At 40.4% G+C, this 27950-nt stretch overlaps 1 protein-coding gene across 4 annotated transcripts; it reads left to right on the top strand.

Moving 5' to 3' along the window:
* Positions 1-4639: 4639 nt before the first annotated feature.
* LOC148027652 (uncharacterized) lies at positions 4640-27950 on the top strand. Of its 4 annotated transcripts, none has more exons than XM_087689350.1 (6): positions 4640-5003; positions 5361-5497; positions 5573-5714; positions 5838-5991; positions 6079-6273; positions 27620-27950. In XM_087689350.1, exons 1-6 carry the CDS (start codon positions 4655-4657, stop codon positions 27696-27698), a joined length of 1056 nt encoding a protein of 351 aa, XP_087545476.1. In that variant the 5' UTR covers positions 4640-4654; the 3' UTR covers positions 27699-27950. The 4 variants fall into 4 exon arrangements, with proteins under 4 accessions (XP_087545476.1, XP_087545475.1, XP_087545477.1 ...); XM_087689349.1 differs by lacking the exon at positions 27620-27950 and adding an exon at positions 26327-26653; XM_087689351.1 differs by lacking the exon at positions 27620-27950 and adding an exon at positions 20577-20599.

Raw genomic sequence — 27950 nt, 5'->3', positions numbered from 1 at the left:
TAAGGAATTTCTTGCATATTTTAAGGACTGTTTTGCAGAAGACCTACCACCAGGTTTACCTCCATCACGTCCAGAAGACCATAAGATTGACCTAATACCTGGCACACAACCACCTTGCAAAGCCCCATATAGGCACAATCAAATAGAGCAAAAAGAAATCCAGAGTCAAGTAGAAGAATTACTAAATAGAGGCTTAATTCGACCTAGAAGTTCTCCATTCAGTGCACTTGTGCTCCTAGTCAAGAAAAAGAATAATACTTATCGAATGTGTATTGACTACCGAGCATTAAACAAGATCACTGTAAAGAATAGATATCCTATACCTAGAGTTGATGACCTTATGGACAAACTGCAAGGATCTTCTATATTTAGTAAAATTGACCTTAAGTTTGGATATCATCAGGTGAGGTTAGATAGATCCGACATATTTAAGACTGCATTCAGGACACAGTTTGGACATTACGAATTCTTAGTTATGCCATTTGGATTAACTAATGCACCTGCTACTTTCAGTAGAATGATGAACCGTATTTTTCTAAAATATCAATATTGTGTGATTGTTTTCTTTGATGATATTTTAGTGTTCAGTCAAAGTGAAAAAGAGCATTATGAGCATTTATCATTAGTTTTTCAATTACTGAAAGAAAATCAATTGTTTGCAAATCCTGACAAGAGTGAATTCTTTAAGACAGAAATAGAATATCTAGGTCATATTGTATCAAAAGAAGGAATAAAAGTTGATCCTAAGAAAATTGATGCAATATTGCATTGGCCTGTTCCTAAAAATGTACATGAATTACGCTCATTCCTTGGTCTTGCTAGTTTCTATAGGAAGTTTGTACGTAATTTCTCATTACTTGCTTTACCACTGACCAAACTTCTTAAGAAAGGCATTGTTTATCAATGGACTGAAAACCAGCAGAAATCCTTTGATTTACTCAAACGTGCATTGACCAATGCTCCTGTTCTACAATTACCTGACTTTAACAGACCATTCTTTCTAGTTGTGACTGATGCTAGCGGATCAGGAATAGGAGCCGTGCTAATGCAAGACAACCATCCAATAGCATATTCTAGTTCTAAGCTGAAACCCTCTGAGCTCAAATATTCCACTTATGACAAGGAACTCTTAGCAGTTGTACAAGCATTAAAACAATGGAAGCATTATTTAATGGGTTCAGAATTCATGATAAAGACCGACCAGCAAAGCATTAGACATCTACTTAGCCAACCCCAAATTTCTGACCGTCATATCAAATGGGCTTCATTCATTCAAAGTTTCCATCCTATCATTCAATACCAACCTGGAAAAGAAAATGTAGTTGCCGATGCATTAAGTAGAAGACCTGCAATTCATAACATTTCTATCATATCTTTTGATTCTTTAATTGCTATGAAAGACACATATCACCAGGATATTACTTTTCATTCTGATTGGCAAAAATTAGTTCAAAATAATTTCATTCCTGTTGATTCATTGTCATATAATGATGGGTTCATGTTCTTTGAAAAGAGACTGTGTGTTACTATTCCATTGCGATCTTTTGTTTTGAATGAAATTCATTGTCCCCCATATCAAGGTCATAGAGGTATCATCTCTACATTACGCATGTTAACTGAAGATTTTTATTGGCCGCATATGGATGCAGATGTATCTAATTTTGTCTCTGAATGTCTGATTTGTCAAAGAATAAAGAGACATCATGGTAAACAGTATGGGTTATTAATGCCTTTATCTATTCCATCTAAACCTTGGGAACATATATCTATGGATTTCATTACTGGCTTACCAAATACTAAATCTAACCATGACATGATTTGGACAATTGTAGATAGATTTAGTAAGCAAGCATATTTCATTGCATGTAAGAAAACTTTAACAGCATCACAAGCAGCACAATTATTTTTGAAAACTGTTTTTACTAACCATGGATTGCCGAAAGTGATTATTTCAGATAGAGATTCTAGATTTTGTAATAATTTTTGGATTACACTGTTTGCAAATCTAGGCACAAAGATTGATTTCTCATCTGCATTTCATCCAGAAACAAATGGACAAACAGAAGCCACAAATAGCACCATTCTAGATCTTTTACGTGCATACACTATCTCTAAACCTCAGACATGGGATACTCATTTACATTTATTACAGTTTGCATATAACAATACACCGCACACATCTACAAAGAAAGCACCTTTTGAAGTTATTTATGGATATAGATTATCTACACCTGTTGCCTCTTTGTCTAATAGAATACAAAGTGCCGATGATATTGCTGTTATGCATAACACTATTTTTGATGAGGTCAAGGATATGATTGCTAAAGCCCAACAATCATATACCAAACAAGCCAACAAGAAAAGACAAGCCATGAATTTCAAAGTTGATGATTATGTTTGGCTTAGAATAGAAAAGCGTAGACTGCAAAGTGTAGATAGACATCTAGTTGTCAAATTAGCTCCTAGATTCTACGGACCATTTAGAATCATTCATAAGATTAATGACAATGCATTCAAGTTAGAACTGCCATCCCATTGGAAAATTCATAATACATTTCATATTAGTTTATTGAGACCATTTAGAGAACAATTACCTATCCACCCTGTCTATGAAAACCCACCTTACTACAAGAAGAGACTGAAATACTTGAACCAGAAGCCATTATAGACACTGACTACATGACCACTAGAACTGGCCGAAGGTATTCTAGATATCTAGTGAAATTTAAGAACCATCCTGTAGAGGAAGCACAATGGATGCACGCTAGAGACTTAAATGCTTTCCCCACTCTGTTAGCTCCACATTGAGCTAATAGCAATTGAGGTCAATTGCTATCCCACCCCGGGGGTATGATGCCAGGAGGCATATTCCACGGTGGATTCCGTGAGGTTTTACGGTGGATTTCGTAAACTTAGATGACCGGGGCTCATACGCAAAGAGGATTCTTTGTGCGAGAAGTTGATGGGGACGCCTGTCCTTTTCGGGCGTTTCATTAATTTAGTGTGTACATGGGTGATTCCATAGCGGGTGATTCCGCAAAATGCATATTAAATTAATAAACGTTTATGAGTTTAGAGTGCGTACTCGTAATAAATTAAGGTTAGGATTTATTTCTAACCAGTTGATTTATTTATGTAGCTGAAGACTGCTAGGTATTCACTTTTGTCGGTTTAATTGTGTTATTTTACTAACGATTGTGAATGCTTCAGTTGATGTGTAGAGATAGCAGCAGTGGCGGAGGAAAGCATTGGAGTCTAGCGGGTTTTCGACCTTTGGACTATATTTTGATAGGCGCCACGCCTATATTTTGTTATGTCTATAGAGACATTGATTATTTATTATTATTTTGTATGCGCTTATGCACCTGGATATGTTATTTCTATTTGGACATTGAGATTGGGCGTGCCAGACTCTATGGGCACCGTCCATTAGCTTTATTTTCTTATTTTTGGTAGAAAGCAAACTCAAAAGCTAAAAGCTTGTCATATTTTTGTAATTGGGCTATTTTTGAGCATGAAGATTGGAAATATACATTAAATACATGCTTTGTGAAGCGCTCACACAAGGCATGGGGGAGATTGAACCCAATTTGTCTCTTGCCTCATGTCGTGCTTGCTTTTACATGGGTTTTTGTGCTAAAAAGTAGAGTACTTTGTTCTTGGGGACCTTCCGGGATTCACCACGTGAGCTATCTGCGACCGATCTGCGCACCATCTCATCACTATACGCATATCTTTCTTGTCATCTTGTCATTTTCTTCTTTAATATCTATCTTTTTTGGCTTCTTTCTTGTGTGATTTATTGTTGTAGATTTTGATGGTGCCTCTTATTAGTGTACTCGACCATGACATTATGATTCTTTTGCCCAATATAGAGTGAATTTGCATTGCCATTTCCCTCACTCCATGTTCTATATAAAAATTTTAGGTTAATTATAACACAATATAAGACACTATGCAAATTGAATCATGATGTTCGTGTTATAAGCTAATGACAATTGTGATGCATGGTTGATCTTTCATTTAAAAGTACATCGAAGAGTCAATATAAACTAACATATATGTGAAGAGGATAAATCTCAACCTTTTCTCAAGTTTCGACATTACAGTATCTCCTTTCTAATAGATATCAATATTAGAATGAACTGCAATGAGTGATGTGGAAGGTTTCAGACTTGAGTGACGTGGAAGGCTTGATGTTATATAATGAGTTTCTTTAGGACAAGTTTAGGGTTGGGTTGCACTGAATGGGAAAAACGAGGGTTTTATCCTCGCTCTACTAGCGTTGTGGTCACCCCAAGATACTTAAATTGAATTTATGGGAATTAATGTGGCCATTAACGTTGGATGCCAAAAGCTTCCGTGTTCCTATTGTTGTGTTCGAAAAAAGTAGAGGTTGCTGAAAAATAAGAAACCGACTTCTTCTTTAGCGTTACCAGTACAATGAGGGAAACCATTAACACGGTGGTTTAGCAGAGGCACAGGCAACGGCATTTTTGTGGGACGAGAGGGGATTTGGTGCCCCCATTGCTACCCCATTGCTACGCGGTGTGACACAGCTCTTAGAAAGGGTGTGCTTCATTGGCGCTCCTAGTTGACCGGTCCACGTGTCCACCTATGGGTCCTTTCACCTACGAACTGCGATGGGCAAAATATGAACTGCGAGCCCGAGGGGCGCCAGGGGTTAAATATTGTCGGCCGTAGACAACATCTTTCCCGAATCATCCCGATGTCTGGCGATGGCGGCTTCCAGCTGCGCAGGGCGACCAGGGAGGATGCAGCAGCCATGGACCGGGTAGCGTATGACGCCTTCTCCCACTTCGACCTCTCTGTCGGAATCCCACCCCAGGTCGATGCCGGCGGCTACACAGACTACGGCCGCGGCCTCGGTTTCTTCACCCAGTTTATCGACGGCGCCCTCTCCACCCCCGCCTGCTACGCCATCGTTGCCACTTCTGCGCACCAGAGCAGCATCATCGGCGGCGCTCTCCTTCATTACAATGGTAAGAACAATATTGGCACTGTAATAGCATGTGGCGACTCTATATGCAGGAAAGCACAAACATGTTACTCCCTGGACTTTAGGTCCAATTGATCTTCAACATAGAATTTGTTTGATATTGTCGATGTTGAAATTGATGAAAGACCACTGTTTTTGTATCAGCATGGAGGATTGGTGCAGTAAGATTGTCGGGAAACACAATATGATGTATATACCTCAGATTAATTCACCAAGGATGTCAGCAGTAGTGGGAAAGCACAGTTTATAAGCATTGATCACATCATCCGGGAGGAAGCACTCAACGACTGACTATTATGATGAATCTTCTATTCTGATTGGGGGTCTCTTTCCTTGCCAGGAGAGGGTGTGCATTCCATCGGCCCTGTTTTTGTGGATCCTCAACACAGCAACCATGGAGTCGCTTCCGCCATCATGCGGGCTCTTCGCGACCAAGCTCTGGCAGCTGATGCTGCAACGTCCATTAGGCTTTTGCAGGTTGATAATCGATCGACTACCCTTTAGAAGATCATTCTTAGGCCAATCAGTTGACTTGAGCTGTACTGTAATCAGGTAGCACACAACTCAAAGTCATTCTGTGTGTATGCCAAGTTGGGCTTCAACCCAGTAGAGGTAGTGAGCTACTTTCAGGGCCGGATCAATGAAAGCAAACATGCAGCCGCTTGTGCTGAACTTGGATTACCCATAGACCATGGTATGGTCTGTCCATTTTGCATTCCTTCCCGTGCAATATGTGGCTCAGTTATATGATTACATAGCAGCCACACATGTTCAATGAAGAAGGCCAATGAATCAACCGTATGGGATCTGCATGCAGATGTGACAGTGCGATTGATGCAAGAGGCGGATGTGCCTGCGTGTGCTGCTCTATTTGAGAAAGCAGTGGGATACCCTCGAGAGTTGGAGATAAGGACTGCCATAACCATGCATCCTACATATACCTGGGTGGCAACTCAAGGGGAATCGGTGGTGTATGTGCACAATGATTAGTTGTTAGTCAGCTCTTTGAAGTTTTTAAATAGACTGCTGATTATACATTGTGGGTTTCACACTGTCAGGGCTTTTACCACAGGGTTCCACCAATCTGGCTTCTCAGTGTCGTCCAGTGAAGAAAGCTTTGTGGCACTTTTTAGGCATGCATCACACAATTGGGACCTAGTAAGTCCAGGTCCTGATCCTGCATTCCATCTTCCGACCCGTCTTCATCCTCGGCTCGCTCATTGGGCCATCCCGTCTGGCTCAAGGCTTATCAGGTGTGATTTTTTCTCTCTTTTCTTTCTTGATCCAAAAGTACCAATTTCTTAAGACCTTTTGTGTGTAATTGTTTCTTCACCATGGAATCATAAGGCATTGCTTTGCTTGACGGGCGCTAACATTGGCTTTTTAAATCCATTAGAACAGATTACAAACATTGATTTGTTTATCACAAGTATTTGCTAGATTTGGCACTGACTGACTTGACCGCTTACCAATACAAAATCTGCACACCACTCTAGCATCTCATTTTTAATCTGGACTTACTCTTTGCGTGGAGCAACTCTTTGCTTCTGTAAATTCAAAGCCACAAACAAGTCTTTCAAATTTGACAATGACATTTGTCTTGGCTAGCATTTTACAGATTTGGTTTAGATTGACTAGTCTATGCAAGTGCCTAAGTCTAGTCTGGTTTAGATTGACTAGTCTATACAAGTGCCTAAGTCTAGTCTCGGTACGAAGCTGTTGTTGAACATCTCCAATAGGTGTGATTAAACACTTGTATACATGTATACAATGCCCATAAAAATAATGTAAATGTTTAAAAAAAGTAAAGATTTTGATCAGCTCGATTGCTAAGTAGATATAATTGAAGATTATTCAGAACTATGCATCACAACGACGATGACATGCTTAAGAGCTAAAAGTTGCTTGTAATAAGAACTCTAGCTTCAATTATGTGTGGATTTTTCTTGTTGATTTTATTGTTATGCTAAATGAAGTGTTTGCTAAAATATGGTTTATAGGTCTTTTGGTTTTCAAAAGATGGTTTCATAGAAACTCATATAATAAATGAAATGTTGAGTCACGTAATGATGATTACATGATGGAGTAACAAGGTTTAATAATCAATAAGTTGAATGTGAATACGATAGCTTTTTAGTAGATCAAATGTAACATTGGTGGGAGTTGCCAATTAACACAAGTTTTTCACACAATAAAATACAACCTGTTTGGTAATGATAGTGATTAGCTTGACAACATACTGAGACATAGCATATACAATAGTCATCAATTGATAGACTCTATCAATTAAGTCACAATCAATAGAAAGGATGTCTCCAATAGGTTTCTTTTGTGTAGCAAGGATGTGACAAGATTGGGTAGTCTCCATATGGCCTTATGGAAGAGAGGACCTCTTGGAAAGGAGCCAACCTCCAAACATAGTTAGGACAAGTTGTGAATCGATGTTGAGGAGAGTTGATGGACAGTGGGAAGATTTGAATGAAGAATGAGTGGGTGTGGGGATGAATGCTTGAAACATGCCCTTTAATAAGGGATTTTGATGCATTCAAATTTCTTTTGGGGTTACTAATGAAGAGCAAAATTAGATGCTAATGCGTTGCTTCTATATGGGTTTTGAGGTACAATTTCCACCAAAGAGCTATTCTTTTTCTAACTCTTACACATGAATGTTAAATCCCTTCATTTACTAGACAAAGGTGAGAATACTATCAATCTCCTTCATCGATGTATAGACAAGATTCTCTTCTTGCTTATTGATGTATAGATAAGCTTCTCATCTTGCTTATTGTTGAGCTATGGAGTGTAGAGAATGAAATGGGGACCCATCGAATTTGTAGGGTGCCCCCTATGAGAGTGCACAACACGAAAGAGAAATACGAACATAGAGAGAAGCAAAGAGAGAGAAAGAGAGCAAGGAAGCATAGGGTGAAGGAAAAATATTGCACTGATTGAAGAAGAATGTTGATAAAATGATGATGGACTGATTAGTCCTTGTACGTAGTCCAAAGCATCAGCAAGAGTACTAGATCAGGCTAATGACGATGACAGTACTAAGCACAGAGAGTCGGAGTGTTTGAAAACTGAAGAGTGTGTTTGCCAAATGGGAGGGGGGTTGGTTATAAATAGCCAAATTCCTAGAAAATTGGCCAACTTGGTTTTGTAGGGGCCATAAATGTTGCTTGACCAACATTTAATGTTGGTTATAAAGGAAAAAATGCTAGAAAAATAGGGGTGATTTGAAAAAATCCCAAATGACAATGACAATGTTCGATAGGTGTAGTCAAAATGTGGAAAGCAATAATTGGCCTAGGAATGCATATAGGAAGCTAACAAATAAAGAAAACGTACCTAAAGTGCTAGAGCTCCTATGTCTTTGTTAGACTTTGGTAGGAGCTGATAACCAAGAGATGACATACTAACATAACAAACATAGGCAGGCTAACATCCCCTCTCAAATCCTAGGAGTGTTTGAAGACCTAACAACTGTATGTGATGAAGTATGAAGCCTTGGGCAAAGGCTTTGTGGTTGCATTCTTTTTCGTGGGATAGTAGACCTACGCTAACTTGGAAGCTAGGATGCACTCTCAAACATAGTGATACAGAATCTCAATGTGCTTCGTGCGAGCATGAAACACAAGGTTCTTGGCCAAAGCTAGAGTACTTTGGTTGTCCACATGCAATGCCATAGATCCACATTGAGGAAAACTAATCTGTGCCAACATACGATGAAGCTAAACTGCCTCCATAGTTGTAGAACATAAGGCAGGATACTTCGTCTCTATAGAAGAAAGGGCCACAATAGGTTGCTTCTTGTTGCTCCATGAGATAACTCTTGATCAAAGGGAGAAGGCATAACCTGCAGTGGATTGTCGTGTATCCACATCACTTGCCGAGTTAGAATCACTCTAAGCAGAGAGAGTAACCCCTCTCCATGTATGATCCCGTACAATTGAGTCCAATGTAAATAATGAAGAATGTGCAAAGCCACTCTCGAATGCTCTTGAGTGGCAGTCTTCACGAAAGAAGATGACAATGCCACAACAAAAGAAATATCCAGTCGAGGGTAAATAAGCTAGACAAGGGAGCCAATAAGACACTTATAATGGGTGGCATTTGTAAGGGGAATTCTAGCTACCAAAATTTTGACTTTGGGTCCATGGGGGTAAGAAATAGGCCGATAATTGGCCTTATCTAGCTCCGAGAGAAGTTAAAAAATGTATTTGTGTTGTGAAATAATGATGCCTTGTGGTGTCTGATACATCTCCAATCTAAGGAAGGAGTGGAGGATCCCAAGGTTTGTCATGTCAAACTCCTATTGCAAAATCTTGAGTACAATCAACCTCTTGAGTAGAGCTTTTTGTAATAATAGGATCATCCACATACAAGATGATCAAAACACACATGACACCCTCAACCTTGGAAGTGTAGGTTGGGGTCATTAGTTGTTTGATGGAAGCCACTATGTAGAAAGAAGCAATCTATCCTTTGGTACCAAGCACGAGCAACGTGCTTCAGGCCATAGAGGGCCTTTCACAATATGTAGATATGGTCCTCCTTCCCTCCCCCACACAAGAAAACCTGGAGGCTAAGAAGCATAAATTTCCTTCTCAAGGACACCATTCAAGAAGGCATACTTGATGCCCATTTGATAAACAAGCTAGCAGTGGTGGGTTGTAAGAGCCAAAATAAGCTAAATAGTAGACATCCTAGTTGTAGGTGCAAAAGTTTCAAAATTGTTTAAACCCACCCTTTGAGTAACCCTTGGCAACAAGCCTAGCTTTGTGCTTGTCTAAGGAGCTTAGAGCCATTTGCTAGGTACTTGGTCTTACAGACCCCCTTCACACCTATCACCTTCTGCTCTAGGGGATGTGGAACAAATTCCTAAGTTTGATCATGCTCCATAGACTCGAGCTCCTCCTGCATGGCTTGACGCTAAATATCCTGCGCAAGAGCCTTCTCAAATGTAGTAGGCTCATTGGCCTAAATAATTTATGACATAAGAGCATAGTTCATAGAAAGTGAACTGTCGCTAGGCATGTAAGTGAGCTGATTTGTGTGGATTTGTAGTACTAGGAATGCGATAAATGCTTGAATCCTACATGAGCAGGATTCAAGTGGTACCAATGAGGGACCTGAATAGGCTCATCTTGCTACGAGGGAGACTGAGTAGTCTTTGGTACATGTAATGCACCTATTTAGGGGACGGACTCCCCCTCACCAAGGGAAGGTAAATCCTCCTTGTTTGAAGAATGCTCCGCCTTAGGCTGTCGATCAGCCCTAGAAGATTTCGAAGGGGAGGCTGAAGGGGTGGAAGTATGTGAAGAAGAAGTAGTAGTTGCATCCGTCAAAGGTGGTAGGGAAGCTGGAATAGAGGGTAGAGAAGGAGGGGAAGGAGGGGTGTGAAAGAGGCAAGTTGGAAGGAAGGAGAGAAAATTGAGGGTGGGGGAGGGTCAGTCAATGATAAAGAATCACTGGGAATAGAACCATCAATAGGGTCCTCCGAGGCCAAAGCCTCATCGAAGATCGCATTCTCGCTCACCTTAAGCTTTTGTGTCGTCGGGCCATAGAGTTGATATACCTTTGTGGTAGTGCTATATCCCATGAAGATGAGCTTCTTGGACTTCAAGTCAAGATTCATCTTCCTCTTTTTCTTATCTATAGGGATGAATACATCACATCCAAAGATGCGGAAGTGAGACATAGAGGGCTTTTGACCAAAGAAAGCCTCGTAGGGAGTCATGTCTTGTAACGCAGAAGCCAGGTGACCATTGTAGATGTGAACCAAGTAGTCATTGCCTCACCCTAAAGGGAATGAGGAAGGCCTCAATGCTCCAATATTAGGCCACCTGTAGCATGGTTCGATTCGCACCTTCATCACACCATTCTCTGAAGGTGCATTTAAATGGGTATACTTTAGTCGAATGATGTGATCCTTGCAAAATTGAGAATAGATGTTAGAAGTGTTAAGAGAGTTTGTTCTAACAGTGTGCAGAATCGTACAGACAGAGCATGTGCCACGGCAGCAGTATTGCAGGATGCCACGTCAGCAGGTCGAACAGGTGCCATGTGGCACAGGTGCAGTCGGTCGGCAGTTTGCATAGTCGAACTATTTTATTATTATTTTATTCAGCCGTCTGCATTTACTGCAGTCGACCTGGTGCTGTGCACCATTCTTTTTCGGCTATTTATTGTCAGTTGGTGGTACATTGAGATATTTTGATCATGAGATCTGACGGAGAGAGATTGCAGAGATGGACAACACTTGGACTGATAGAGATTGAGGTCCTCAAGGCAAAGACATACACATATATTTTCTTTGCACCCGTGTATATTTTTGCACTCCCATACAACATGCTACATTGCAGGTTTTCTGCGTTACACTGCCTCCTTTTCTCTCTCTCTCTTCTTTGTGTTCACTCTCTCTCAGTCTTTGTCCTACATTTCTGCATCATTGCACTCTGACATGGTATTAGAGCGGTAAAGATAGATTGACTGAGTGCTGAACCTACTTGAAGAGGAGATTGTAGCGCGACACAAGGTTGTGTTTCTGGTGAATTTGCTGTAGGTTGTTGTTTGAAGGGAAGGCTACGCTTGAGGTCTTTCATTGTAGATTTTACCTTATCATCGCCTCCGGCGGCGGCTGAAGAAGGTTTGGAAAGCGGAGAAAAGAGCCCTAGGAGTCTGTGTCTTCATAGTCGAAGGGGGTTGCTTTTGCATTTGTGCAGGTATTACATGTGAACATGTCTTCAGAGACTGACTTGGAGTTCCAGGCGATCATGGACATGAAGGTGCCTGTCCTATTGGCTCTTCCATCAGATTAGAAGCTTAATGGTGAGAATTACCACATTTGGTGCGTGATGATGCTGGCCATTCTGGAGTCTTATGATTTGGCGGAGCTTGTGATGGAGGAGATTAATCGGCCGTTGGTGATAGATGAGTCCAAACTCTCTTTTAGTGCTCGTGCAGAGTTGACCAGAGCTCAGTCTCAATGGGACAAATTGAATGCTAGGATTCGTTCTTTTCTATTTTTGTCTTGTATTACAGCCGTCATCACTCACATCGAGTACTTGACGATGGCTTGAGAGATGTGGTTGGAGCTCGACCAAATGTACAACCGGATGACCCTGATGAAGAGGATTTCTTTGGAGGTGCAAATGCGGACCTTGTTCGTGAATAAGTCTTTTTCGCTTCGGGAATACATCAACAAGCTTCGGCAGCTTCAAATGCAAGTTCAAAATGGGGGGAAGTCTATTTCCTTCGAAGACATGGCGATCACTTTGTTGTCCTAGTTACCACCACGATTTGATACTTTTTATTCCGCTCTTATGGCATTAGGGCGGGAGTCGACTCTTCGGTGGGAAGAGTTGGTTCCTATGATCTTGGACCAAAAGGAACAATTGAAGGGATAGAATGCTTCCAAATCAGAGGCTTTGGTTGGTCAAGCCTCTCAGAACAAGGGGAATCAGAACAAGGGGAAGGACCAAAAGAAGAAGAAGGACAACAAATCCAAGGACAAGGAGAAGGAATCGACCTGTCATATTTGTGGTAAGGTCTGTCATTGGAAGAAGGATTGCCTCGACAAAGACAAGGACACCAAGGACATGAAGGATTCTGGAGCGGTGGATGCACCCTCATCAATTGCTTTTCTACACTTAACGGTCATTGAGGACTCTACACCAAAGTCTTCTGATGTTGCGATGATAGCTCCCTAGGCTCGAGAGTGGATCGTGGACAGTGGTACCTCACAACACATGACTTCTTCTATTGGTGTTGCCTATTTGTGACTTCGCGTGGGCAGATTCTCATTGGAGACAACTCTTCTATGTCTATTTATGCGCGGGGTGAGATGCAGCTGATTCCAGATGGACGTGGTGGCACCCACACTTCTAAGGTGTTGCATGTGTCAGGCTTGGGATATCATTTACTTTGGGTCCATAAGATTTGTGCTTTTGGCCTCTTGGTTGAGTTTGACAGTGATACTGTCGAGTCCTTGATCGTGGATCGAGGAAGGCTCTCTCGACAGGGTATGAGGAGAATGGCATCTACAAATTGAAGTCTTCTACAGCTTTTACCTCTCTTCTTCTTACCTCTTAGACATAGTTCGAGTTATGGCATGCTCGGTTTGGCCACTTGAACTATGAGTACCTTCGAAAGGCGTCGGGTGGATCGTTTGTCTGAGGTTTGCCGAACATAGTGGTGAGCCATTAGCCATGTGTCTCTTGCATTCGTGGAAAACTGCATCGGGATGCGATTCCCAACAAAGCCTTGCGGCGGTTTACTTCACCTATGGAGCTTGTATCTATGGATCTGTGGCTCGATGAGAACCGAGTCCCTGAAGGGGAGCTTGTACTTCATGTTGATCGTAGATGACTACAACAGGATGACATGGGTCTATTTCTTGACATTGAAGTCGGAGGCTTTCTCTCACTTCAAGGATTGGCTTCTCTTCGAGGAGAATCGATCTGGGTGATGATTGAAGACCTTGCATTCTGATAAGGGTGGTGAATTTATGTCTAATGAGTTTGCTCTTTTTTGTGCAGGTAGGGGCATTCACCAGGAGTTTGCTAACACTAACACTCCTCAAGAGAATGGCATTTTTGAGCGGAAGAACCAAAGTGTGATCGAGATGGCACGCACCATGATGGAGCTTCGACAGACACCTCAGTTTCTGTGGGTCGAGGTAGTGGCTACTGCAATTCACATCCTCAATCGATCTCCCACTTTGGCCGTTGACAGGATGACACATTTTGAGGTTTACTTTGGGACTAAGCTTGATGTCTTGTATTTTATGAACTTTCGGTGTGACGCCTATGTGCACATTTCGGATACACAACATGACAAGTTTGAGGCGGCTTTTTGATGACAGGTTTTTGTTGGCTATAGCTCTCAGTCCCAAGGTTATCGTCTGTTTGATCTCGTCAAGCGGGATGTCTACACAAGCTGAGATGTGCGGTTTGTGGAAGTTCTGGCCATAGAGGGGGGTGAGGAGCACCCCGTCCTTGGAGATCGAGGGGAGAGTTGGGCTCCCGAGAGAGCTCCTTTGGAGCTTGAGTCTCTTGATGGAGATTCTTCTTCTGATTCAGAGTCTCCTTTTCCACCAGTCATCCCAGTGAAGTTTCTGCCGGTGGATGTTCCCGAGTCTTCAGCAGATTGCGAGTGATGAGGAGAGGTTCGCCTCCTCCTCGTTGGGCCTGTGACACACTTCGAGATTCAGGGATCGAGGGGGTCCCTGAGGAGTGGGAACCGTAGGATGGACCGCGGAGGTCACGGAGGAATCATACACATTCTTTGGAGCTTGTTTACTCTAACTATTATTTGATGACCTGTGTTATGCAGGATTGTGAGCCCACTTCAGTGAAGGAGGCTTTGCAGTTTGACCATTGGCGGAAGGCTATGGAAGCTGAGCTGGAGGCTATTGAGAAGAATGGCACTTGGTCTCTTGTGCCTCGTCCCTCTCACAAGAAGGTGATTGGCATCAAGTGGGTCTTCAAGACCAAGTACCTTAGCGATGGTTCTTTGGATCAGCACAAGACTCGCCTTGTTGCTAAAGGTTTTGCTCAGTGTTGAGGCATTGACTTCCATGATACCTTTGCCCCCACTGCTCGTGTGGCGACTATTTGAGTTGTTCTTACCTTGCCTGGCCATAGGAGATGGCATGTCTATCAATTGGATGTGAAGTCGGCCTTTCTCAATGATGGCTTGCAAGAGGAGATCTATGTAGAGCAATCCCCTGGCTTTGGATCCTCGGATGGGAAAGTTTACAGGTTGAAGAAGGCCTTGTATGGCCTCAAGCAGGCTCCGTGTGCATGGAATGAGAAGATCAACTTGATTCTTCAGTCACTGTTGGGATATTGGCGCTCCACGGCCGATCTGTAGCTTTATGTGCACACTTCCGCGGCTGGTCATGTGTTGTTTGTGTTGTATGTTGATGATTTGGTTTTGACAGGTTATCATGCATAGGTCCATGAGACCAAGGCGTCTTTACATTAGATGTTCGAGATGACGGATTTGGGGCTTTTTCATTTCTTCTTGGGTCACGAGATTTATCAGTCTCAGAGGGGGATTTTTATCTCTCAGTAGAGATATATTCAGGAGCTCTTAGTGACTTTTGAGATGGAGACTTGTCGGTCCATTTCTACTCCTATGGATCCGAACTGGAAGGTCACTTCCTACTACGCTTCTCTCGTGACGGATGCTTTCGGCTACCATCAGTTGATTGGATCCTTGATTTGGCTTCTCAACACTCGTGTAGATCTTTGTTTTGTTGTGGGTCTTTTGGCAGGGTTCATGAGTGAACCCAAGTAGGTGCATTGGCAGGTTGCCCTGAGGATTCTTTGGTATTTGAGGGGGACCTATGACTTAGGGATTTCTTATCATGTAGGTACAAATGCTTCTGATTTTGTTCTTGCAGGTTGGAGTGACTCGAATTGGGCTGGTGATGTGGACCATCGGTGGTCTACTATAGGCTACTACTTCACCTTGGGTATAGGTGTTATCTCATGGAGTAGCAAGAAGTAGCCCACGATCGCCCTTTCTTCTACTGAGGTGGAGTATCGAGCTGCGTCTTCTACCACATGTGAGGTTGTGTGGCTTCGAAGATTGTTGGAGGATCTTGGTTGTCCCTAGACTCGTTCTACTCTTCTGCGGTGCGAGAATGAGAGTTGCATTACCTTGGTACGGAATCTTTATTCCATGCCCGAACAAAGCACATTGAGATCTAGTATCACTTCATTTGAGAGAAGCTTCTGGATGGGACCATTGATGTGGAATACTGCAAGACGGAGGATAATCTTACAGATTTGTTCATGAAGGCACTTCCTCAAGCTCTTTTTCGGTAACATTCTAGATCCCTCAATCTTTTGGCATGTCGTCCAGGATTTGAGAGGGGGTGTTAGAGAGTTAGTTCTTGGATAGCAGTGTGCAGAACTGTACGGACAGAGCAAGTGCCACGTCAACAGTACGACAGGATGCCACGTTAACAGGTCGGATAGGTGCCACGTGGCATAGGTGCAATCGGTCAGCAGTTTGCATAGTTAGATTGTTTTATTATTATTTTATTCAGTCGATTGCATTTTTAGCAGCCGACCTGGTGCTAGGCACTATTTTTTTCGGCTATTTATTGTTAGTTGGTGGCATACTCTGACATATTCTGATCGTGAGATCTGATGGAGACAGACCGCAAAGACGGACAACACTCGGGTTGATGGAGATCGAGGTCCTCAAGGTAGAGACACACACATATATTTTCTCAGCACCCGTGTATATTTTTGCACTCCTATACAACATACTACAGTGCAGATTTTCTGCGTTACTCTTCTTTTCTCTCTCTCTCCTCTGTGTGTTCACTCTCTCTTAGTCTTTGTCCTACGCTTCCGCATTGCTGCACTCTGGCAAGAAGTAACCTCTCCCCCATGATTTGCTTGGACACCACAAACTCAGGAAGTAGTTTGTGTCTCCACAAACACCTTTCACTTGCAGAAATGCGAGTATGCCTCACTCTTGTACTTTGGAAAATAAGGCCCCACACAACGATTGAAGTCATTTACAATCAACATTAGATACCTGGCCTTCCCGAGGGAGGGTGCCCATAGGGCTGCAAAGGTCGGTGTGAGCTAACTCAAGCAGTGTAGGAGCCCTCCTAATGGTAGCCTATGTTGCTTGCCCCTCAAACAGCTAGGGCACAAAGTGTGAATAGAAGGGAAGTCAGGAAGTCCCTTCACCATCTTCTTCTAAGAAGCTCGTCATATAGAGTAAAAATTGAGATTACCATAACAAACATGCCAAGGTAGTCCAAGATCATGGAAAGACCTTGCAGTTGAGACTGTGAGTGTATAAAGTCCATTCTCCTAAGATCATGTCCAAAGAATGGCACCTGTAGAAGCATCTGCCATTGTCATCTCATGTGTAAATACCACACAGGTACCAAGTTGTGTGTAAGATCATAAATAGACAAGAGGTGAAACCTGTAAATTTGGTACATAGAGAACTTTGGTCGAAGAATGTTGCTTGTCTCGCAACAAATGAATAGTTTTCACTCCTTGAACATGAACGATAGAGTTGTCACCAATGGTGAATGTGCCCCCTTTGGCAGTTAGATCTTGAAGCCAAATCTATCTATAAGTCATGTGGGAAGAGATCCCATTGTTAATGAGCCAAGGCTTCTCTTGAGAAGAAGAAGCAAGAGCTGTATTCTCCTTGGCAAATACATGCATATAGATAGACTTTGTTGTCGTCAAGGTAGCCTTAGAATCCTTTTCCTGTCTTTAGATGGGGTACTTTTGCAAGCACTTCTCTTTCGAATGAGTGTCCTTCCCACAGTGTGGGCACTTGGGCTTATTCTCCTTCTTCTCATCCTTCTTGTCCTACTTTTTGTCCTTGGCTTTGCCTTGTCTCCTCCACCTGCACTTGTAGTAAATGCTTTGGTGGAGCCAAAACCACTAGCCACAATCTCTTTGAGTCGCTCGTCATGCTCCAAAACAAGCAGGGAAAGCTTCTCCCAACCATAAGAGTGTCTGATAAGGTTGAGTCAAAAGGATCATAGTATGTCTTCAGAGGATATCATTCAACCAAGAGAGGCAAGCTCACCTCTCATGTTCTCCATCTTTGTGATGTGCTCCTTTATAGAGGAGAAATCATCAAGATTGAGCATTTGCAACTTCTTCTCAAGGGAAATCTTGTGGGCAAATGTCTTGTGTTGATACAAAGATGCAAGCTTCTTCCACACTTCTGCCATGGTCTTCAACCTTTGAATACGCACAAGGATAGAATCCCACAAACTCATAAACAGAAAGGATTGGGCTTGAGAGTTGAGCTGATCCCACAAGATTGGATGGTCCATAGAAGTCCCATTTATTGGATCCTCCTTAAGATGAGGGATGGTATCTAAAACAAGAGCCCAACGATCAAAGGTGTGGAGTATGCACTCCACCTTATGCGACCACAACGAATAGTTCATACCATTGAGTTTGTCTTCTTTGGGTAAAGAAGGTAAGACATGCACCTGCATCGAGGGTTTCAAGGATGGTATCTTCATTGAGGATGGAACCTTCTATGAAAGATGAATAGAAGGGGATAGGTGTGAATGGGGGGACTCCACTTGCGGTCTATAATTGCGATAATTCCTTCTCCGTTCAAAAGAATTTTCTAGAAAGAAGCTTCTCCTCTGAATCATCATAGCTCATGAATTGGTAAGAGATCTTTGATCTTGTAATTGCCCAGAAATCTGTGTTTTGATAGAGACATGATAGACAGAAGGCATTTAGCTATATAGACTATAGATGTATTGTCTATTAGGGAAAAGTTGTTGCTTGTACCAGTGCACTAGGATGTGGTCATTTGCAAAATGCAAATTTGCATTTTTTGCAAAATAGAGAAAGTTGGGTCCGTTTAATGATTGGACAAGGTTGCTTGGACTTGGATGATATAGCTTGGTCGTTAGAAGGGTTTGGAGCACTTGTACGGGTCGTAAATGCAATAAACGCAGGCTGAAAATGTGTTTTGAAGATTCAGGTGCTCCGTGATGAGAACTTGCTTTTTTGCATGAAATCTCCAGACTGTGTCCTCACTTAGGCGATGATACCATGTGAGTGCGCAATGGAAGAGAAACACAAACATAGAGAGAAGCAGAGAAAAAGAAAGCGAGGCAGCAAAGGATGAAGGAACAATGCTGCATTGAGTGAAGAAGAATGTTGATACAATGATGATGGATTGATCAGTCCTTGCACGTAGCCCAAAGCACTAGTGAGGGCACCAGATCAGGTGATGACGATCATAGCACCAAGCACAAAGAGTCGGAGTGTGTTGTTGCAAAGGGAAGACTGAAGATTGAAAAGAGTGCGGGTCTGCCAAGAGGGGGGTTGGCTATACATTGCAAAATCCCAAAAAAATTGGTCGACTTGCCCATGTAGGGGCCATAAATGCTGGCCGGCTTTTATTTAATGTTGGTCATTGAAGGGTAAAATGCTAGAAAAATAGGGGCGATCCCAAAAAATTCTCAGATGACAATGACAATGTTGGACTACTGTAGGCAGACTATGGAAAGCAGTAACTAGCCTTGGAATGCACATAGGAAGTTGACAAATAAAGGAAATGCATCTAAACTGCCAGAGCTCCTATGTCTTTGTTAGACTCTGACAAGAGCTCACAACTAGGAGATGATAGACTGACATAACCAACATAGGCAGGCTAACAATCCCATGCCCTTTTGTGATTGGTATTATGTGAGAGATGTCAATCCCCCTCAAAAACCCCTTCCTCCCCTTCTTCTTTAAGCGGTGATTAAGGAGTTGCTTAAGATGTCCATACAATGAAAAAAGGATGAAAGAGGATGAACCATTTGAAGTAGGTGAGCTCTCCTAATCATTGTAAGCTAATCCTCCATACATGCTAGAAGCCTCTCGATTTATGTTGAGAGTACCTTGTCACTATTGGCTTTCCTCAACCTAGATCTTACGACAATATTCATGGCACATAATATTTCTTTTATTGAATTTGGAACCACCAAATGCTCAAGATGAGCCACCCTTCACTTCATGGGCCTCCTGAAGTTGATGAACCTCCCCTTGAATTTGGGAGATCATCAATATCGAATATTTAATTGGTTTTGTAGAATAGCTTGTTCTTAGTGAAGTAAGACTATCTCATGTTGTGTTGCCACTCATTGCCATATGTGTTACCTTTGTGATGTGCCTCCTTATGTAGGTGATCCTCCCTTGAAGTTTAAAGAAATTTGGAATCCTCCAAGTTAGATCACTTTTCATTGGTTGCCAAGTTTGGTTAATCCCATTCATAATACACTTGTCTCTTGAATGCATTGTTGAGAAAAGATATAGGGAACCCACAAGTGAGAATGATCCTCCTTTGAGAAATAGTTCAATATAGATCTAAAAAAACTAATGGTGGTGAGTCCATACTAGACTACAACATATAATGCCACATTGTAATTTTTGTGCTCTGAATCATTAGTGTGTCTTGTTGTCGTATCTAAGACAATCAACCATGATCAATCCTAGAACAACCATGACTATCCATGATTGTTAGAGTGTATCTTGTTGTTGTATCTAAGACAAACTAATGATCAATCCTAGAACAACCATGACCATCCATGAACTCTTTTACTTACGCTTTAAATGTGGATGCACATTGTTTGATCATTGTCCTTGTCATCTTGTGAGAATGTGCTTGATCCCCATGATTCTTTGATCCGTGATCAATTCATGATGATTGAGAACCAAACATGGTTGTGAGTATCCTCTTGAAATAACTAAAAAAAAAGTTCAAACCTTTAAACAATTAAAAAATCTAGCAAATAACTAATGTTGAGTTTTTAACCATTTGAAGCGAACATATAGCGCCTTCTAAATATCCAAAACTTTAGCGAAGTATGCACCCATGATCTAAGAACATTTTTAACAAGTTTTGCCTTATTTATTACTTGAAAGTGTTTGTTTTCTATTGCCTTGTCACATTTGCACTAGAATAAATAAACTTCACATCTTATATCTTGTTGAATTTTGGGATAGTAAGTTTCTTCTCCATCATCCTTTGTTTGTTGTAGATAATAAAGATTTGGATATCCGTCATAGGGTGCCTAATTTTTGCACTAGAATAAAGAAGCTTCACGTCTTATATCTTGTTGAATTTTGGGATAGTAAGTTTCTTCTCCATCATCCTTTGTTTGTTGTTGATAAGAGAGATTTGGATATCCATCATAAGGTGCCTAATTTTTACTAGCTATGATTGAGATTTATACACTAATCCAACAAAAAATAAGCTCCAAAAATATTATTCATTATTCATTCAAATAGAGTATAATGTGACAAACCATGAATCCATGCCCCTAATCCACAAACCCAACCCCTATTTTTTAAAAAAATCTATGCTCCACAAAAAATCCATAAGGAAAAACCACAAAAATTAGAAGGAACTATCCTCCCAAACTCAAGGTGATTACAAGAGAAGTTGGATGATGCTTGATGTTGCCCAAGTTGCAAATTACCCAAATAATGAGATGTTGCAAGAGTAGATTTTTTCTCTTGACTATTTTGGATTAGTCTCATGTCGTACAAGGGACATGTAGAAAACTTTAGGAATGGTGTTAGGCACCCTCTCACCATTAGTGTACCCTAGGCACATGAAACTTTGTTCATTGGACTTGGGACCACTAAATACTTGAGTAGATCTTACCTTCTTCACTTCAAGTGGTTTTAATGTTGTCCCTTGATGTTGGGAGATCATCAAGTGGAAGGATGAGTTTTGGGAGTGGCGGATTGTTGCTTGCATGCTGCCTCCATTTGCAACATAAGCTCCTACAATAGAATGTTGCCATGATTAATAACCTTTTATGTTGTTGCATTGAGCAAAGAGAGTTTAGAATCCACCAAAAGGCCACATTCCAATCAAATCTTCATTGATGCTAGTGAATTAAGATGGATCTCTCTAACACATAAGCTAAGGAGTGCTCGATGCAATGATTGATATGTGATATCTTGCATTACGACTTCTTCTTATTACTCTTTAGCTTTTCACTTCGCATGTCTGTTGTAAGTTCTCTTGTAGGTTAACTATGATGAAAAATATTTACTTCATGAATGGAGAAGAGAGATGCATCTCTAAATCAAACAAGTAGAGTACCCAAAATTGAGTAAATTACCTACTAATTTGGAATAGTAATCATCTTGGGTAAACAAGGGGAAATGTTTCCTCATTAGTATACAAACATGGTTTTACACCCAAATGTATAGTCACTTTGACACATACATCGTATTGTTAAAATATGTTGGTGGCCTTGCCCTAAGGTAACAACCTTTAGCTATCTCATATTAAGCCTTTGGAGCTTGGATTGGTAGCACCCTTAGTGATACTTGTGTATATAAATGTTTGCTTAGGAAGTTGAGAGGAGGATGAAAATCACTTATGTCAATGAATAGAGAGACAAGGTTGTGTTGGATTATTACTTATTCCTACTTTGACATGTTTTACTATTAAATGTGGATGCAATAATGGAATCATAAAAGAATACTAAAATAAATTAGTGAACACAAGAAAAAAGAAAGAGAAAAGAGAAAACACTAGAACATTGTAAAGGAGAATTCAAAGATGTGTTTGGGAATTGGAATCCATATACCAAACACAAGATAGTCTCGTACAATCACGAGTCACCAATAGGACCTTGCACTGGAATTTGCAAGTGGTAAATGACTAGATTATGAAGGAGGATGCCTAAATATATATGCCAAAAATGATGGAATAATTGCATTAGATGGGATAGTATTTATTGTTGCCAATAATAAATTCCATAATAACCATCATAATGATAAATAAAACATACATAAATAACACTAAAATATTGGGCTTATTGTTGCACACCTAGACTCACACACGAGTTGACTAGATTGCTAACACACACTCAGATCATGGGTGATTTGATACAATACAATGATGGAATGAGAATGACTCATTAAAGGCCATACGACAAAGACCATTAGAATAGGACCATGGATGTCTAAGTAGTGGCTAATCAAGCCACTACCTAGGCGCCTCGAAGAGAACTTGTTGTCGATATTGATTGTACTAAAACTTGAAAATAGAGAAGAATCATAACAGCTCTCTTTGCATTTCAACAATGCCTCACAGTAGCATACATGACCTGTCAAAAATGCATACGAGTATATGTGAACATGGATTCCCCACCTTTGGCCAAGATATGAAGTGCTCTCTCACTTGACCTTGGACTAGGAGCTAAACTTGCGCTCTATCAAGTAACAACCCATCATGAACTTAGGACTCAACTCCAACTGGAGGATTCCTACTTTATAAAGTTTGAATAGGAGGAGGATGACTTAGTGGGGGAATCCGTATCCTACTTTTTGCTTCTCGTCCCTCCTCAAAGTTGGTAACTCCTTGCAATCCTAGCGCAAATGTCTCTTTTTACCACAATGATAACATTGGGCCTTTGACTTCCTCTTCCTCTCATGCCTCTTTGTACGGTAAAGGCCTTATTTTGGAGCTACCATATTGGGATGGAAGCCTCCCTTATAATCGCAAGGATGCCTCATGCTCAAATAGTATTGAGGACTGATGTGTATAGCTCGTTGATATCGATGATGTATGAGCCTGCAAAGCATCGGTTATTGTAGCAAACTTTGGAGGGATCTTATAGAGCATACTTCCCACAAAATGAGCCTTTGGAAGGGTAGATTGGATGTGATAAAGCTGATCCTCTACCTTGTAACACAAAGCACTTGATAGTATTCTTCGTCTCAAACTTCATTTGTTGGAGGTGTCCATAAAGGGTAACTATATGTATGGTCAAGAGACCCTCGCATAATATTTGAAAGTTTGCCCATATTGTTGAAGCTATCATGTAGGAGGTGAAATTTGCCAAAGGAATCTCTTTAGAGATAAAGCAAAGAAGACGTAGAATATGCATAGATGCGCAATAGCTCTAGAAACAACGCACCATAATTACTTTTACATAAACCAAGTTGTCATGACAACACTGCATGTTAGATAATCAAGGCCATGAAGTTTTGTCATTAGTTCAAAAGCAGAAAGGAGTCATTTGGAGAGGATAGGAAAAGAGAATACATCTAAGAACATAAGATATGAGAGAGAGAGAGAGAGAGAGAGAGAGAGAGAGAGAGAGAGAGAGAGAGAGAGAGAGAGAGAGAGAGAGAGAGAGAGAGAGAGAGAGAGAGAGAGAGAGAGAGAGAGAGAGAGAGTGTGTGTGTGTGCAACCAAACACAACACATACTACATAGTTAGGAGTTCACACCACGTAGTATTGAGGGTAACAGATCACAAAATTAAAAAAAAATTTAGCAGAATGAGTCGATGAAAGACAGGTAGAAGTTGAAGGTTGAAAACCTTGTTGCCCAACTTATAGGATTTAAATATGCTATAAATGCAAATTTTATAGGTCAAAATGTAGACAAGGATTAGAATAATGTAGAAAGTCAAAAAATGTAGGGAATAATAGCATTAAGTGTAGTCAACGCAGCTTGGAAGGTGATCACAGCAGTAACAAAAAACAAAGATAGTTGAAGGCTGAAAAGTTTTAGAGGCTGGTCACCCAAGTGCAATAGGCATATATGAGCAATAAGTAGTAGATAGCAACACAAATTTTGAAATTTGATACCATGTCAGAAGTGAATGTAGTAATGGAAGCATGGAAGAATGTTGAAATAAATTGTTGAACACAAGAAGATAGAAGAGAGAGAAAAGAGAAAACACAAGAACATTGCAAATGAAAACTCAAAGATGTGCTTAAGAAATGGAATCCATATACTAAACATGAAATTGTTGTGTATGATCGTGAGTCACTAGTTGTGTGGACATTAGCATTAGCTCCCTTTATTGAATATAACCTTGCACTTGAATTTGCAAGTGGTGAATGACTAAATTGAGAAGGAGGGAGCTTGACTATATGGGCAAAAAATAATGCAATAAATGCATAAGGTTGGTCAATATTTAATGTTGGTTGGCCAACAATAAATGCCATAATCACCATCATAATAATAAACAAAAATTATTTAAATAACACTAAAATATTGGGCCCACTATTGCATATGCCTAGACTCACATGAGTTAAGTAGACGGTTAATACCAAATTGACATTTTTAACCAATGTGCCTCTCTGGCAGCCATTCCCATCCACCAAGGGACACATACTTGATCCTCAATTCTAACCTATTGGGAGATGACTACTTTCATATGGGTAGTGCTTGGGTTTGTTATATTACCTCAACCTAAGGCATCATATGAGGTACCTCCTCCATCAAGCTTGGAGGAGTACTCTATTAGTGAATCGAAATTTGTGCAAACTTTGGGCTTAGTTGAACATGGGAACCCTAGTTCTAGTATATATCGAAAGTGTGGATAGGTCACCTCCAATAGTAATCTAGCGTCCACCTAAGAAAGATCACTTTCATTCAATTAAAGGTGAGAGGACAATTAGCACCATTGTTGGTTCCAAGAGAGTGAGTGATGAGGGAGAGTAGTGTAACTCAATCCCCCTATCCACAAGGTAAAATCTCAATTGTCGCCCCATAAAATGTTGTTAGGAACTAGTCCTATCGATTTTTCTTTTCTGGGGGGAAGGGGGGTCATGAACTAACCAGCTCTATCTAGTATTATAAAGTTACTTAGCTTGTTAGGTCCACCCAACCATAAGCATTCGATCGTCTGGATGGAAGCCTCTTACTTCCCTTGATTGGGTTTGCTTTAGCTCTCTAACTAGTAGAGCATGCTACTACATTATTTGGAACACATATAAAAGTAACTTTTTAAAATTATTTTGTTTAATAGAGTTCATTAAACTCAATCTTTAGTACATACCATGCAATTCAAAATTTAAATACTTTATTTCATAATAGTAGTTAAAACCTTTACTTTGTACCGTGGTACAAAATCATCTTTTTGTAGAATGACAATGTTAAGCCTAAGATAAGACCTTAAAATCTTGTAGGATTGGGCTTGGGCTATATGTGATCGCACTCTGATCGTGATTAATAAGGAATTTACTAGTTTTGAGCCCCTTTAAGCTTCCAATCCCGTAGGATTGGGTTATATGTGATCACACTCGATCTGCGGTTAACATGAAATTTATTGGCTCAGAGCCCCTTTAAGCTTCCTAGAGTCTCAAGATCTATCCTACATAACATGGATACTTATTACTCAGCTTTTTACTCTCTCACGTGCTTGAGTGATTAAAACAACATAAACATGTATCTCCCTTAGGAGCATAGGATGCCCAGCCGTAGCATGTGAGCTTTTCTACACTCCGCAAAGTGCTAAGAAGAGTTGGGTTGGGGATCCCAACCACTATTTCATAACATGTCTAATTGTTACAAGCACGGATCCATAAGTTGCATATCTTAGTATTCACAAATCCAAAATTAGATATAACCATAGAAACATTGTTTTAAATACACTTCTTAACATATGTGATGCATAGTGTCTATCCCTTTATCAATTCTCGTATCCTTTCTTAAAAGCAATTGAGATTCTAGTATGTTTTTTTATTTTTCAGGGGTAAATTTGAGTAATTCTAGCCATATACAATTTGTGAAGCAAAAGACTCATCCTACATGCTTTTCCAATATCTCAAACTTTTTTCTTTAATTACAATGAAGTAACCACATAAGTTGATTAAAGAATTCATGAAGTTCTTTGAGATAAAATTTAAAGGTTTAAAAATAACTCATACTTTATTCACCAAACTAGATTATCCTCAATGGACCAACCATCATTGTTATGGGTGTATGACCACAACTTTGGATTGCTGTGTGACAACTGGTTTGATAGGTTGGACGGGTTCCGGGAGGACTTGAGGGGTGTGCTTCACTTTGGTTTGAAGTTCAGCAACCTTCTCATGCTTTGGAGCCTACATAGTATCTTTGTGTCTCTTGGGATCCATGGAATAGACTCCACAAAATTTGATAGAGCTTTTGTAGCATGTGAGGAAGAGAGGGAGAAGCTTGCTGGATTTTATTAGAGCTTATGTGTAATGGAGAAGAGCTGGGAGGATTTCGATAGGGCTTCTATGTGATTGCAAAAGAGAGAGGGTGAGTAAGTAGCTTCATTGCACTTAGACACGAGTTGTTTGTTTTCAAGATGCCCCTATCTTTATTTATATTGTACTTAGAGGGGGGAGGGGAGGGGAGGAGGGACTTGCCTTTAGCGTTTTAGTTGACATCATCGATAATGTCAAGGCGGGGCCTCCATTTTTGGAGCATGGTCTCTTTTTGCCTTCAAAAAAAGAAAGTATTTTTACAAATTGTATTAAAAAAAGAAAGGTCGAATGGGCAAGGGCATGGGCACCACATCACGACATCTCTCGAAGGCTCACAAGACCAAGGCGACGACCAAAGCCTAATCCTTGACATAGCAACAGGCTACGAAGGCTTCATTTGCATCGTTGGCTACACTTAAGAAGCCACCACTTGCTTGTAGGAACAACTTCTCGCAAGGTCAACCATCACAATAGTGTCATTACTCAAGTTCGCTTAATGGCCAAGTGACTATTAACTAGGCTAGTTCTTGTTGTTTTATACTATAACCATAGTTTAAATAAACTTGGCTTGGGAGGGTTTCTTAAGTATTTCTACTTATGAATCGACATGTAACACCTAATTAATAATAACAATTATTATTATTATGGAAACATGGTTAGTGCTAGTTTAAAAGGTGTGGCCTTTATTGCATTTGATGTCATGATTTAATTTTTCTAAGTATGCATGTGTTTAATAAAGTGCAAGCATGCGAATGTAACAACTTTACATAATAATGTATTTTTCCAACATAAAATACCTTATTTTTGAAGTAGATATTTTTTCACCTTGCTTTTTTTAAAGAGAAGATGCATGCATATTGTTTATTAAGTTGAATTTAGTAATGGGGACATTATATATCTCTTACTTATGTTGAAACAAGTTGTTAGGAAGGCCTTTGCATTAAGGATCTAAGATCATGACGATCAAGTTGCCATTGTCTTTTAAATGTTGAGCATATATACTTCATTTGTTGTTTTAAATGTGATCTATGTACATTTGTTTTGTCAAATGGTATGCTTATAATTGTTCCAATATGTTTATGTAGACATCAATGGATTATGGTTTATGGAGATTACAAGACCCCAAGCAGTGAATTTGTCTATTGTCTTGGGATTTTACATTGAGATTTTCATGTTCCTCACTAAAACATTTTGGGACTTCATTATAGTACCTTATCGTAACTTGTTTATATTAGGAGTTTAATTTGCTACAAGAATTAGGAAGATCAATGGGTGACAATATTGTCAGATGTACTACTAAGTTGTGTATTATCTTTTGGGTGAAAGTACAACAAATAAAAATATATGGGCATGAATCATTGAATTTATTGTAGCTTGATCTTCATCAATTTCTCTAATTTGTTTTGGTTTTCATAA

This window comes from Lygodium microphyllum, chromosome 12 (genome assembly GCF_053477565.2).
Source record: "Lygodium microphyllum isolate KBCC chromosome 12, Lygodium_microphyllum_v1.1.10, whole genome shotgun sequence".
Lineage (NCBI taxonomy): Eukaryota > Viridiplantae > Streptophyta > Polypodiopsida > Schizaeales > Lygodiaceae > Lygodium > Lygodium microphyllum.
Note: the sequence above shows the minus strand (reverse complement) of the source record. Positions and strands in the feature narration are given on the sequence as shown.

Excerpts from the sequence above, each read along its gene's own strand:
- LOC148027652 (XM_087689349.1), top strand. The coding sequence starts at position 4,655 with ATGAACTGCGAGCCCGAGGGGCGCCAGGGGTTAAATATTGTCGGCCGT. Across the intron at positions 5,004-5,360 it reads CGCTCTCCTTCATTACAATG|GAGAGGGTGTGCATTCCATC; the intron begins GTAAGAACAATA and ends TTTCCTTGCCAG. Across the intron at positions 5,498-5,572 it reads CGTCCATTAGGCTTTTGCAG|GTAGCACACAACTCAAAGTC; the intron begins GTTGATAATCGA and ends TACTGTAATCAG.